At 43.1% G+C, this 14,921-nt stretch overlaps 1 protein-coding gene across 1 annotated transcript in view; it reads right to left on the bottom strand.

Moving 5' to 3' along the window:
* The window catches only part of LOC141105655 (alpha-2-macroglobulin-like), a 145,259-nt gene that overhangs the window by 24,662 nt on the left and 105,676 nt on the right, over positions 1 to 14,921 (bottom strand). Inside the window, exons 24-28 of the mRNA XM_073595632.1 lie at positions 13,569 to 13,745; positions 12,329 to 12,407; positions 7,288 to 7,444; positions 2,620 to 2,694; positions 2,175 to 2,337 (exon numbers count right to left, since the gene is read on the bottom strand). Of these exons, the coding sequence (XP_073451733.1) occupies positions 2,175 to 2,337; positions 2,620 to 2,694; positions 7,288 to 7,444; positions 12,329 to 12,407; positions 13,569 to 13,745 (651 nt within the window). The remainder of the gene's footprint in view (positions 1 to 2,174; positions 2,338 to 2,619; positions 2,695 to 7,287; positions 7,445 to 12,328; positions 12,408 to 13,568; positions 13,746 to 14,921) is intronic.

The raw sequence follows: 14,921 nt of genomic DNA, 5'->3' as shown, positions 1-14,921 counted from the left end.
CAGGTGGGAGAATCTGTCCACAGGACAACTATTAGTTGTGCTCCACAAATCTGGCCTTTATTGAAGAGTGGCAATTAGAAAGACATTGTTGAAAGAAAGCCATAAGAAGTCCTGTTTGCAGTTTGTGAGAAGCCATGTGGGGGACACAGCAAACATGTGGAAGAAGGTGCTCTGGTCAGATGAGACCAAAATTAAACTTTTTGGCCTAAAAGCAAAATGCTATGTGCAGCGGAAAACTAACACTGCACATCACCCTGAACACACCATCCCCACTGTGAAACATGGTGGTGGCAGCATCATGTTAAGGGAATCTTTTCTTTCACACGAAAAGCTGGGGGTTGGTAAAACCCTGTGGCTGAGTCATGGTTCAATGTGAAGCAGCAGGCAGGGTCACTATTATGCCGATGTATTGCTTCACACTGACCTGAAGATCTCTTCTTTCCTGCTGCTGGCACCACGGTGGAGACGGCTAGCCAGGATAAGAGGTGGAGTGCAGTTGGTATCACTCTGAATGGGACAGGAGCCGGCACTGCAGAGCAGGCATCAGCGAATGCTGCTGTTGGTCTGCTAACGTGGCCGCACTAGCAGTGTGAAAGGGGTCTAAAGGAACAGGATCCATTTTTTATTTTTTAGGTTAGCAAACCCTTTAAGGAATGTAGAGGAATGACTCTCTTTGGGAGTGACAACTGAAGGTCAGCCCTTTGCTTGAGAGGAAACTGCATGTGCAAGGAGGTAAGTAGCAAAAGTAGAATGTATATTGTCCAGATTTAATTTTATGAAGACATTTATAAAAAGCCAAAGTATTTTGGGGGTTCAAAGGATCCTCCTTCATCGGGGTGTGGTACTGTTGGACAAAATCTGTACCAGACTGGTAAAATTGGAGTGATCCTAAAAATTTGTATGACCACTCAAGCTGCCAAATCTGCGTCTGGAGAAACCATATTAATCCTTAGGATCCTTCCAATTTTATCAGTCTAGTTTTGTTAAAATTTCCCAAGCCCAGATGAATGCAGGCCCTTAGAAACCCCCCCAAAACCAGTTGGATTTTTATGATATAAGGGTCTGAATAGAACTGAATCTGGACTATAACAATCCTGGCGTTGGTGTTTTCCTGCTTGCACACCCGGACCTTCAGTGTGTTTGCTTTCTAGTGTGTAAAGCAGGGGGTAGGCAACCTGGGGGCCCTCCAGCTGTTACAGAACTACAAGTCCCATCATGCCTCTGGGAGTAATTGTAAATGCCAGCATTGCAATGCCTCATGGGAAATGTAGTTCAACATCTGGAGGACCCCGGGGTTGCCTACCCCTGGTGTAAAGTATAAAAATATATCCCCTGTCCATGGTGCTGAAACTAGTAGTTTGCCCGGTAGTATCACTGATAGCGATATTTCTTTAATTTGACTTTGATAGAAACCACACAACTAAACTACTGAATACACTTAAAATGAAATATCCAAAAAACATTTTTCTTTGATCCACAAAAAGTCACTTATACCTTTTATGCACATAAATTAAAGTGGAGATCCATACTGAGCTGAAATACATATACCGGTAGTTTCCATACTGTTTGTAATTTTGTTCAGTTGGGCTTGTGATACACGTAGTGCTTTGTGACACAGAGCTATCGTTCTTATGACCATTTTTACCTATACAGTGGAACCTTGGATTACGAGCATAATCCATTCCAGGAGAATGCTTGTAATCCAAAGCACTTGCATATTAAAGCGAGTTTCCCCATAGAAGTCAATAGAAACGAAGATAATTTGTTCCGCATTGACTTCTATTGCATTCAATACTGCATGTAGCCAGATGTGGGGGGGAGGGGGGCACCGGAGAGCCTAGAAAGTACTCTGGGACAGCTCGGCTGAACTCGGAAAGCCTCGGAAGGGCTCGGAAACACTCGGGAACTAAGCATTTCCGAGTCTTTCCGAGTATTTACGAACAACTCTGAATGGCTCCGAACTGTTCCGAGTGTCACCGGCGCCCCCGCATCTCTGGCCAAATGTGGTAAAGCACACCCCATTAGCTTGAATTTTGCTCATTTTGCGAGACAACACTCACACACCGAGTCAGAATTAAAAAAAAAAAAAAGTTGCTCGTCTTTCAAAACGCTCGTTAACCACGTTACTCGTTAACCAAGGTTTCACTATACTTTCCCATTGTCACAGGTCTCACCTCTTCTCACAGCTCTTTGCTCCAGTCTGTTCAGCATGATCTGGCGGTTGTACATGTCACCGTATAAAGTGAATGCATAGGCCAGCAATGCCTGGGTGTACATATTAGTCACACTGAGTGCCAGTCGTTGCAGACAAGTCACTGAATCCCTGACCACTGGGCTCTGAAAAAAAGAAATCATGTCAGTACAAACCTGTTATATTGCATGTATTTGTTGGAGAGAACATGGTCATGTTATAGTATACGCATGGTTACAATAAAAAAAATACTCTATATATATATATATATATATATATATATAATAATATATATATATATATATATTACACATACATGCACAATTCCCAATGTTTTTTCACTATGCCAGTGGACTTACTCTATTATGACCCAACTTAAATAATTGATTCTGATGACTATTTCTGCGCTCAGAGTTAATGGCACTTACATCTTTTGGTAGATCCGCCTCCAGCAGTGCTATGGTCACATATGCAGACAAAGAAACATCATCTTCCACTCCTCCCTGCAACACATATATTACTGGCTCAGAGCACACATAGGAAAGAGGGACACATATAAACATAGCAATAATACTTTTCACTTTTATAAGTAACATGTACAGCTGTACGGAATATCAGAACAGAAGATAATTTAAATAATTATGATATGGGGGAGGGGATTATTTACCAATACGAAGCAGATTTCCTGTCTAGCAACCAGTGGCGGCCCATATATTAGGGGCACAGCGGCGCCACCCCCCCTCCCCCCATCCATGTGCCTGGCCCCTAATCTGCCGCAGGGTTCCCATGGTTTGTTTTTTTTTAAGCACGTGATTAGAGCCTGATGCTCTTATTGGCTTCAAAAAAAGGGTGGGTTCAGGGCGCAGAGGCCACCCACTTGTGTGACAATAGCGAATGAAAATTCGCTATTGTCTTCCTGATTCTCCTCCTGGCCAGTTAGGAAGCGAAGCGGGTCCTGATTGGCCAGGGAATCTCAGGGAGTGTCAACTGGGGCTCTCTGTGGCTGGCCGCCTGCGGGCTCCTTCTTCTGCTCACCGACTGCTTGTCCTCTGAGGGGAGGAGGCGCAGGCTGAGCCGGAAACCAGGGGGCATCTCCTTCGAGTATCACAGCTACCCCATGCTACCAGAGGCGCTGGTGGCCATGTGGCTGCAATGTCCCTCCATCAGCTGGATCTACACTATAGGACGGAGCTACGAGGGCCGGGAGCATCCATAAGGGCGCACAGGCGCCGCCCCCTCTCTCCTGCCACCCCCTCTAGCACCAATACATAGATTCATGCATTGCATGAATCTATCTATGGCCGCCGCTGTCATCCCCTATTCAGGCTCCCGGCACCTTTTCGGGCGCTGGGCGCCTGAATTACAGTGGCGAGGGGGTGTTTTTGAAGCACCTGATTAGAGCCAAAGGCTCTAATAGGCGTCAAAAAAGGTCATTTACTTTCCTAACACTAAACCGCCCCTCCGCCAATCAGGTGCTCGGATCTGTTACCCGTCACCTGGTTGGCTGAAATGACAGGCGCTGTGATTGGAAGCCTATCAGGCGTCCAATCATAGCAGAGGACGGGAAGAGAGGACAGGAAAAGACATCGAGGAGCATCGAGGAGCTGTCGCACCGAGACAGGGTAAGTGCAGACGGCGGGTGGGAGGCACACTGACAGCATTTGCTATGGCACAGTGGGAGCTTTTGATGGGGCACAGTGGCTGCGTTTGATGGCACAGTGGCTGCCATTGATGTGAACAGCTTATTTACCTTTAGTAAATCAAGTCCCATCAAGTCCCATCAAGTGGCGGCAATTGATGGGAACAGTGGTTGCTTTTGATGGCACAGAGGCGGCAATTGATGGGCACAGTGGCGGCAATTGATGGGCACGGTGGCGGCAATTGATGGGCACAGTGGCTGCGTTTGATGGGCACAGTAGCTGCGTTTGATGGTACAGCAGCGGCAATTGATGGGCACAGTGGCTGCGTTTGATGGTACAGTGGCTGTGTTTGATGGTACAGTGGCGGCAATTGATGGGTACAGTGGCTGCATTTGATGGCACAGTGGCTGTGTTTGATGGTACAGTGGCGGCAATTGATGTGCACAGTGGCAGCGTTTGATGGTACAGTGGTGGCAATTGATGTGCACAGTGGCTGCGTTTGATGGCACAGTGGTGGCAATTGATGGGCACGGTGGCTGTGTTTGATGGGCACAGTGGCTGTGTGTGATGGCACATTGGCTGCGATTGCTGGAACAGTGAGGCTGCAATTGATGGGGTTTTTTTCCAGAATTTGTTTGCCCCCCCCCACCAAAATTTTGAGCACCAGCTGCCACTGGCCGGGAGCTGCTGGTCATTGAGATCTCTGACAAGCCGGGAGAGCATGAGCCTGGTGAGTGAGTGACTGGCATCCTATGGATACACAGGGAGAGCATAGAAAATAGCCCGTCTCCCGTGGAGGGCGGAACGCCGTTAGTTTACCAAGAAATATTTAGCACCACTGCTAGCAACCCCATGGAAGAAAGCAACTGATTGTGCAGCAGCCACTAAAGGGAGCTCTTAGTGGCCCAGTGCAGTTACTCTGTTTCTCTCTTAGCAAGATATCAGCCACATAATGGGGTTGATTTACTAAAGGTAAATAAGCTGTTCACTTTGAAAGGGAATTTCCCCGGGGCTTAGTGAATATAGTGAAATTTTACTTTGCAAAGAATACTCAATTACATGCAAGTAAAAATAAACTGTATGTTTGTTTGCATATGATTGGATTATGGATGTCAGCCCAGTCTAACCTCACTGACTAAGCTCTGGAGAATGTTCCCTTGCAGAGTGCAACTTCCCTTGAAAAGTTATATGCCTTTAGTAAATCAACCACAGTGAGTGAAGGATTTTCAATCAGATGACCAACTCATATACAGTGCCTTGAAAAAGTATTCATACCCCTTGAAATTTTCCACATTTTGTCATGTTACAACCAAAAATGTATTTTATTGGGATTTTATATGATAGAACAACACAAAGTGGTGCATAATTGTGAAGTGGAAGGAAAATGATAAATGGTTTTCAATTGTTTTTACAAATAATTATGTGAAAAGTGTGGAGTACATTTATATTCCGCCCCCCGGAGTCAATACTTTGTAGAACCGCCTTTCACTGCAATTACAGCTGCAAGTCCTTTTAGGGATGTCTCTACCAGCTTTGCACATCTAGAGAGGGACATTTTTGCCCATTCTTCTTTGCAAAATAGCCCATGTATGATTGGATGGAGAGCGTCTGTGAACAGCAATTTTCAAGTCTTGTCACAGATTCTCAATTGGATTTAGGTCTGGACTTTGACTGGGCCATTTTTAAACATGAATATGCTTTGAGCTAAACCATTACATTGTAGCTCTGGCTGTATATTTAGGGTCGTTGTCCTGCTGGAAGGTGAACCTCTGCCCCAGTCTCAAGTCTTTTGCAGACTCTAACAGGTTTTCTTCTAAGATTGCCCTGTATTTGGCTCCATCCATCTTCCCATCAACTCTGATCAGCTTCCCTCTCACTGCTAAAGAAAAGCATCCCCACAACTTGATGCTGCCACCACTGTGTTTCACAGTGGGATGGTGTGTTCAGGGTGATGTGCAGTGTTAGTTTTCTGCCACACATAGTGTTTTGCTTTTAGGCCAAAAAGTTCAATTTTAGTCTCATCTGACCAGAGCACCTTCTTCCACATGTTTGCTGTGTCCCCCACATGGCTTCTCGCAAACTGCAAACAGGACTTCTTATGGCTTTCTTTCAACAATGGCTTTCTTCTTGTCACTCTTCCATAAAGGCCAGATTTGTGGAGAACACGACTAATAGTTGTCCTGTGGACAGATTCTCCCACCTGATCTGTGGATCTCTGCAGCTCCTCCAGAGTTACCATGGGCCTCTTGGCTACTTCTCTGATGAATGCTCTCCTTGCCCGGCCTGTCAGTTTAGGTGGACGGCCATGTCTTAGTAGGTTTGCGGTTGTGCCATACTCTTTACATTTTTGGATGATGGATTGAACAGAGCTCCGTGAGATGTTCAAAGCTTGGGATAATTTTTTTATAACCTAACCCTGCTTTAAACTTCTCCACAACTTTATCCCTGACCTGTCTGGTGTGTTCCTTGGTCTTTATGATGCTGTTTGTTCACTAAGGTTCTCTAACAAACCTTTGAGGGATTCACAGAACAGCTGTATTTATACTGAGATTAAATTACACACAGGTGGACTCTACTAATTAGGTGACTTCTGAAGGCAATTGGTTCCACTAGATTTTAGTTAGGGGTATCAGAGAAAAAGGGGGCTGAATACAAATGCCCCCCCCCCCACACTTTTTCAGATATAGATTTGTAAACATTTTTGAAAACCATTGATCATTTTCCTTCCACTTCACAATTATGTGCCACTTTGTGTTGGTCTATCACATAAAATCCCAATAAAATACATTCATGTTTTTGGATGTAACATGACAAAATGTGGAAAATTTCAAGGGGTATGATTATTTTTTCAAGGCACTGTACATGCATTATGAGAATGTACTCTAAAGTACAACAACTGTCCCCTGAACATACATATAGTAGTTAGCCTCTTTTAAATGCTAAATAATAATTAAAAAAAAATATTCAAAGGACCATACAATTCAAAAGTGTATATACCGCCCAAACATATTTTTGTTAGTTTTAGATTAAATATGAAAGGTTAAGACCCTGCCAGGTTTTTGTTTTTTGGCTGTCTGTTCTACTGGTGACCATTCCCATTGCTTCCATTCCCAGAGACAGAATACGAAATATGAGGATAGCTCTCCAAAGTGAGGGAATACTCCCTTCTAGAAACAGGTTGCCAAATTGTAAGATTTGCTCTTATCCTTGTGACAACTCAAAAATTATACAGTTGCAACTTTCGGGTTTCCCATTTCTATTTTAATTCTCCCATCCATGGTTAGATAATGGTCACTGGGACGAATAGTTGCTGGTGGATCTTCCCAGTAGGGACACACATGACAATACCAACCTGACAGAAGGTCTAACCACTCACCACTATCCTTATTCTGTAGACTCGATATCACAGCACCAGGACAATTCATTGACATTTGATTTGGTCAGTAGTTGGTTTACCTTTAGAGCAGAATGGAAGAGCTTGCCAACATTACGGAAGCAGCCGGTATAGTATCGGTTTTCAGTCAACCAAGAGAAGGAATTACTCAATTGAATTTCATCAATGTATATGTATTTTTTGGCTTTGCTGAATGACTTCACCACAAAGGCAGTAAGCCTGTAAAGACAATAAGGCAAATCTTAAAAAAAAAAAATGAGACAACACAGTAAAAATTGTATTACTTATAAATGATATTCAAATTGCACTTACATAAAGCAAAATCAGCGAATACATATGGAGAATACTACTCCACATAAAATCTTCCTAAACAGAGACAAATAATGTTATTAATGCTCCTACAGATATCACCCAGACCAGTTTCCTTCCATGTATCATGATGACGTCACCAACAGAACTGCATGCATTACATCTATGGAGACTTCTTTAGAGGACCACTGAAAAAGTCTCCATAGATGTACCATGTAAGGTGGAGTCCTGTCTGTGACATCATCACGCTACACAGAAGGAAGCCAATCTGGGTGCTATCTACACTAGCACGTACAGCGTTATTTGTCTCTGTTTAGGAAGATTTTATGTTGAGTCATGTCTGTGGGCACCAATATGGGGAGGGGTTAAATTTAATTGCCATGACCTCCACCTTCTATAAAGACATACTTATGCACTTGTAATGTACATTTTCTAGTTTATTTTTATAGATCTATTTTGATGCTGGCATCTTATATTTAGATATGTGTTAATTAACCACTTCAGCCCCGGAAGATTTTACCCCCTTCCTGACCAGAGCACTTTTTTTGCGATTCGGCACTGGCGTCGCTTTAACTGACAATTGCGCGGTCGTGCGACGTTGCACCCAAACAAAATTGACGTCCTTATTTTCCCACAAATAGAGCTTTCTTTTGGTGGTATTTGATCACCTCTGCTGCTTTTATTTTTTGCGCTATAAACAAAAAAAAGAGCATCAATTTTGAAAAAAAAACCACAATATTTTTAACTTTTTGCTATAATAAATATCCCCAAAAAATATATAAATCATTTTTTTTCCTCAGTTTAGGCCGATATGTATTCTTCTACATATGTTTGGAAAAAAAAAATCATAATAAGCGTATATTGATTGGTTTGCGCAGTAATTATAGCGTCTACAAAATAGGGGATAGTTTTATGGCATTTTAGTTATTAGGTTTTTTTAACTAGTAATGGCGGTGATCTGTGATTTTTAATCAGCAATGCGACATTATGGCGGACACATTGGACACTTTTGACACATTTTTGGGACCATTGTCATTTATACAGCGATCAGTGCTATAAAAATGCACTGATTACTGTAAAAATGTCACTGGCAGGGAAGAGGTTAACACTAGGGGTCAGTGAAGGAGTTAATTGTGTTCCCTCTCTGTGTTCTAACTGAAGGGGGGATGGGACTGTGTAGGGGAGATGACAGATCACTGTTCATACTTTGTATGAACAGACGATCAGTCTCTTCTCCCCTCAGAGAACTGGAAACTGTGTGTTTACACACACACAGATCCCAGTTCTCTGTGTGTCAGCAGCGATCGCGGGAGCCCGGCGGTGATTGCGACTGCCGAGCACTCGCATCGGCCCTGGGGTTGTGCATGTGCCCCTAGTGGCCACAGGGAGAAGCGACGTAACATGTGGGCGCTTCACCCAGCTGTGCCATTCTGCCGCAGTAAAACTGCAGCAGCTGGTCGGCAAGTGGTTAATAAATGTTTATACGGCCTCATGCACACTGGACGTTTTTGGACATTTTTATAGCTGTTGTTTTTGGCTTCATTTTTTTTCTACAGTCAATAAACTCTCCAGCATGTTATCCTTAACGCTATTGCAAAAACTTTGAAAAACTCACTGCAAAGCTATTGGCGTTTTTATAACGTTATTATAACTTCCAGTGTGCATGAGGCCTACATGTGTTCAAACATTTTGGATAAGTGCTTAAGCCTTTTCTCTATATACAGAGCTCAGCATAAATGAGTACACCCCAACAGATTTGTCAGAAAACCTTTCAGAATTAACATTTTCTATGGGACACTATACTACAAAATACTTCCACAAATGCAGGCCATTGATTGCAACCACGATTTTGCACACTGAAAAAAGGTATTTTTCCTAACAAATTCATTCAAGACCATGTTACAAAAAAAAAAAAAAATACACCCCAAAGGAAATCTTAGGAGCAAAGCTGAATTTTAGACAACAAAATCCTAATTAACAAGAATTCAACTACAGGTGAGTCTAATTAGTAATTGTCCAACAGACAGGTGATTATAAAAGGGCGTTACTTAGCAAAGAAAACCCCTCCCATTTCACGCTGTCAGCAATGGCACCACATGGAAGAGAAATGTCACAAGGCCTGAGAAAGAAAATAATTTCTTTACACAAGAAAGGTGAAGGCCACAAGAAGAACATCAAAGCTTTAATTATCAGTCAGAATACTGGAGCAAAAGTGATACAAAAATTGAACAAAGATGGAACTACAACCATCTCACAGAGAAGTCCAGGCTGTCCATGGAAGTTAACACCTCGACAGGAGCATCTTGTGATGAGAAGGTTTGAAGAAAATTGCTATGCAAGTTCACTGCAGTTAGCTAAAGAAGTAGAAAGCCAAACTTTCCCATGACACAATATGGGGTACACTGCAGAGGAATAGCATGCTTGGGTGCCGTCCACGAAGGAAGCCTCTCCTAAAGCCCATGCACAAAAAACCCACCTAGAATTTGCCAGGGCCCATGCTGAAAAAGAAGAAGACTACTGGGACTCTGTACTCTGGAGTGATGAGACCAAGATAAATGTTTTTTGGAACTAATGGATTCAAAACTGTATGGCGTCACAAAGGTGAGGAGTGCAAAGAAAAATGCATGGTGCCTACAATGAAACATGGTGGTGGCGGTGTCCTTCTATGGGGCTGCATGAGTGCTGCTGGTGTCGGAGAGATGCATTTCATTGATGGTATCATGAACTCACAGCTGTACTGCTCTATATTGAAAGAGAAGATGCTACCATCACTCCTTGCCCTTGGTCGTCGTGCACTTTTCCAACATGACAATGATCCAAAACACACATCTAAGGCCACTGCTGCATTTCTGAAGAAGAACAGGGCGAAAGTGATTCAGTGACCAAGTATGTCTCCTGATCTGAACCCAGTTGGGGAACACCTATGGGGAATTCTGAACAGACAAGTTTCGCATCACTCTCCATCCAGCATCCAGGCTCTAATGCCCCGTACACACGGTCGGACTTTGTTCAGACATTCCGACAACAAAATCCTAGGATTTTTTCAGACGGATGTTGGCTCAAACTTGTCTTGCATACACACGGTCACACAAAGTTGTCGGAAAATCTGATCGTTCTGAACACGGTGACGTAGAACACGTACGTCGGGACTATAAACGGGGCAGTGGTCAATAGCTTTCATCTCTTTATTTATTCTGAGCATGCATGGCACTTTGTCCGTCAGATTTGTGTACACACGATCGGAATTTCCGACAACGGATTTTGTTGTCGGAAAATTTTATATCCTGCTCTCAAACTTTGTGTGTCGGAAAATCCGATGGAAAATGTGTGATGGAGCCCACACACGGTCGGAATTTCCGACAACAAGGTCCTATCCGACTGTGTGTATGGGGCATAAGGTTGGGTTCACACTGGAGAACGCAGCGGCTCACAGCAGGAATCCGGTGCGTATCCATTCACCGTTTCAGACTCGATTTCAGCCCGAATTTAGGACTGGATTCAGACCTGAAACGGATAAAAAGACGAACAGGGCTCCTGTGCAATTTGCACCAGAGCCGCAGCGGAGATGTGTGAACCGGCTCCATAGAGAGCCGGTCACAATCTCCTGCTATGCGAATTGGATGCGGAGAACCCCTCATCCAATTTGCAGCAGTGTGAACCCAGCCTTAAAGAGGTCGTTCTTCAAGAATGGAAAAAGTGAGATGTTGCAATATGTCACCAACTTGTTTATTCCACGCCTAGAAGACTTGGTGCTGTCTTTGCATATCATGGAGGTCATACAAAATACTAGATGTAGTAGTTTTTGTTGTGGGGTGCATTTATTTTTGCTTCAACTAATTTGAGTAAAACTGAAGATTTTGTGATCCAAGTTATATTATTAACCTTACTTTCATATAATGAGCTAAACAAATGTTCTATAAAACTCAGTTTTGTCAAAAAATTGGAAATTGTTCTTGTGTTCATTGAAATATTGATTAAAATCTTACTTTTCAAAAGGGGTATACTCATTTATACTGAACATTGTATACAATTATCCTTTTTTTTCCATGCCCATCCCTTCCTCCAGCAGTTTCAGTATGGATTATACTTACATACAACATAAAGGGGGAAAAAAATCATTTAATATGACTTAAAGCCCAACTCAGAGAGAGGGTGAGCATTGCAGTACAAGTTGTTTTTCTATTTTCAGATGCCCTGGGCTTTTTTTTTCCTTTTAATTAAACCCTGGAATTTGCTTTAAACTAATGCCGCGTACACACGGTCGGACTTTTCGTCTACAAAAGTCCAACGGACGCCGACGGACTAAAGCTGGCTGGTAATCCGATCGTGTGTGGGCTTCTCCGGACTTTCAGCAGACTTTTTCAGCCTCAAATCCGACGGACTTTAGATTTGAAACATGCTTCAAATCTTTACGTCGTAACTACGACGGACCCCGAAATCCGCTCGTCTGTGTGCTAGTCCGACGGACAAAAACCCATGCTAGGGCAGCTATTGGCTACTGGCTATGAACTTCCTTATTTTAGTCCGGTGTACGTCATCACGTACGAATCCGTCGGACTTTTGTGTGGTCGTGTGTAGGCAAGTCCGTTCGTTAGAAAGTCTGCTGCAAGTCCGCCGAAAGTCCACAGGAAGTCTGTCGGACAGGCTGTCGGACTTTTGTAGACGAAAAGTCCGACCGTGTGTACGCGGCATTAGGATTTGCAACACATATTTTACAGTGGAGGAAATGTATTGTTTAATGAATTAAGTGTTTTCATTCTGATATGATACATCTCATGATATCATCAAACTCACCATGTGTTTCCATCCTCGATGTTTCCAAATGCACTGTATGATCCATCGCCATGTTTGTACTTGAGCTGCCTCTGATACCCTGCACCCAAAACACAAGTGACCACTCTAATGACAAAAATTATGGAAATAAATTTGCAGAAGAGATTCTACTAAAACCAAGGTAAATTGCTACAATTATCACACCATTACATATACACTATATTGTCAAAAGTATTGGGACACTTGCCTTTAGACACACATGAACTTTAATGGCATTCCAGTCTTATGCCTCGTACACACGATCGGACTTTCCGACAACAAAACTGTGGATTTTTGTTCGAAGGTTGTTGGCGCCAACTTGTCTTGCATACACACAGTCACACAAATGTTGGCCAACAATTACGAACGTGAGAACGCGGTGACGTACAAGACATACGACGAGCCAAGAAAAAGCAGGTTCAATAGCCAGTGCGGCTCCTTCTGCCTGATTCCGAGCATGCATGAACTTTTGTGCGACGGACTTGTGTACACACGATCGGAAATTCCGACAACAAAGTTTTGTTGGAGGAAAATTTGAGAACCTGCTAGCCAACATTTGTTGGCGGAAAGTCCGACAAGAAATGTTCGATGGAGCATACACACGGTCGGACTTTCAGCCAACATGCTCACATCCAACATTTCCCGTGTACGCGGCATAAGTCTGTAGAGTTCAATATTGAGTTGGCTCACCCTTTGCAGCTTTAACAGCTTCAACACTTCTGAGAAGGCTGTCCACAAGGATTAGGGGTGTGTCTATGGGAATGTTTGACCATTCTTCCAGAAGCGCATTGTGAGGTCAGGCACTTATGTTGGACAACTAGACCTGCCTTGCAGTCTCCGCTCTAATTCATCCCAAAGGTGTTCTATCGGGTTGAGGTCAGGACTCTGTGCAGGCCACTCAAGTTCCTCTACCCCAAACTCACTCATCCATGTCTTTATGGACATTGTTTGTGCACTGTTGCACAGTCATGTTGGAACAGGAAGGGGTCATCCCCAAACTGTTTCCACAAAGTTGGGAGCATAAAATTGTCCAAAATGTCTCGGTATGCTGACGCCTTAAGATTTCCCTTCACTGGAACTAAGGGACCAAGCCCAACCCCTGAAAAACAACCCCACTCCATAATCCCCCCCTCCACCAAATGATTTGGACCACTACAGTGGTACACATTCCACACTTTGGGAAACATAACATAAAAGTCTAAATGATAACAACAAGTCTTACCTTTCTCCATAAACCCAGTGGCTTTGCTCTTGATCTCATCAGTCAGTTGATTAGTCTTCTCCAGATACTGCAGAACAAAGATATTGGGGGCAAAATTGACCATGTTCTGCTCCCCACACCCATTTGGCATAGCCAACAGTCTGTCCAAATTCTGCATGGCTGTACCCATTAAATCTCCTGCAGGAAATAGAATGTGCAACAATATGGGTTTGAAGAAACGCTAACAGATATCGTGTGTACAGAGCAGCCTTTCTTAAGCTGGGTTCCATGGAACCCTAGGGTTCCTCCAGGGGTTTCTAAGGGTTCCTCAAGCAATGAGTGACTTCTTCCTCTCAGATGAATAACCACTGACAACAATGATATTTTTAGCTATCTGTAAGGGGGTTTCCTCCCAATGACCACAAATGTAAAGTGCTTTCTTCCTGGTAACCATCACACTAATGCATAGTGAGCTGTAGATGTAGTAATTATTAGCAGGGGTTTCCTGAACATAAAACATTTTTTCCAAGGGCTCCTCCATGTTAAAAAGCTTGAGCAAGGCCGGTATACAGCAATAGCATAAGTTATCATGTCTATCTGTCTACAATTCAAAGTACAAGCATTCATTCAAATCTAAAACAAATATTTGGATTGACCCTTTATGATATTCTGTCAGCAATATCCTTCTTCTGAATATGCCATGAAACGACATTCTGATACTATATCACCAAAAATCATTGATTTAGGAGATTGTTGGAGATCCCATTTCTCAAGCATAGGTATTCATTTGGATCCCCCTCCTCCACTCCTACACACTTTTTGGCTTCAACAGTTTCCAATCTTTTGGGACACATATATGTGGGATTTGTGTCCATTCAATTAAAGGAGCATTTTATGAGAGAAGGTAATGATGTTGGATAGGAAGGCTTGGCTCACAACAGGCATTCCAATTGATCATAAAGGTGTTTAATAAAGTTGAGTTCAGGGCTTTGCGCAGGCCACTTGAGTTCCTCCACGCCAAAATGATCAAACCATGTATTTATGGAGCTGACTTTGTGCACAGAGTCATAGTCGTTCTGGAACAAAAAACAACCTTTCCCAAACTGTTGCGAAAAAGGTATCAAGAGCAGAGTTGTCTACAATATACTTGTATATTATAACATTAATGCCCCATACACACGGTCGGACATTGATCGGACATTCCGACAACAAAATCCTAGGATTTTTTCCGACGGATGTTGGCTCAAACTTGTCTTGCATACACAAGGTCACACAAAGTTGTCGGAAAATCCGATCGTTTTAAACGCGGTGACGTAAAACACGTACGTCGGGACTATAAACGGGGCAGTGGCCAATAGCTTTCATCTCTTTATT

Source organism: Aquarana catesbeiana, linkage group LG08 (genome assembly GCF_042186555.1).
Source record: "Aquarana catesbeiana isolate 2022-GZ linkage group LG08, ASM4218655v1, whole genome shotgun sequence".
In the NCBI taxonomy this organism is placed as follows: Eukaryota; Metazoa; Chordata; class Amphibia; order Anura; family Ranidae; genus Aquarana; species Aquarana catesbeiana.
Note: the sequence above shows the minus strand (reverse complement) of the source record. Positions and strands in the feature narration are given on the sequence as shown.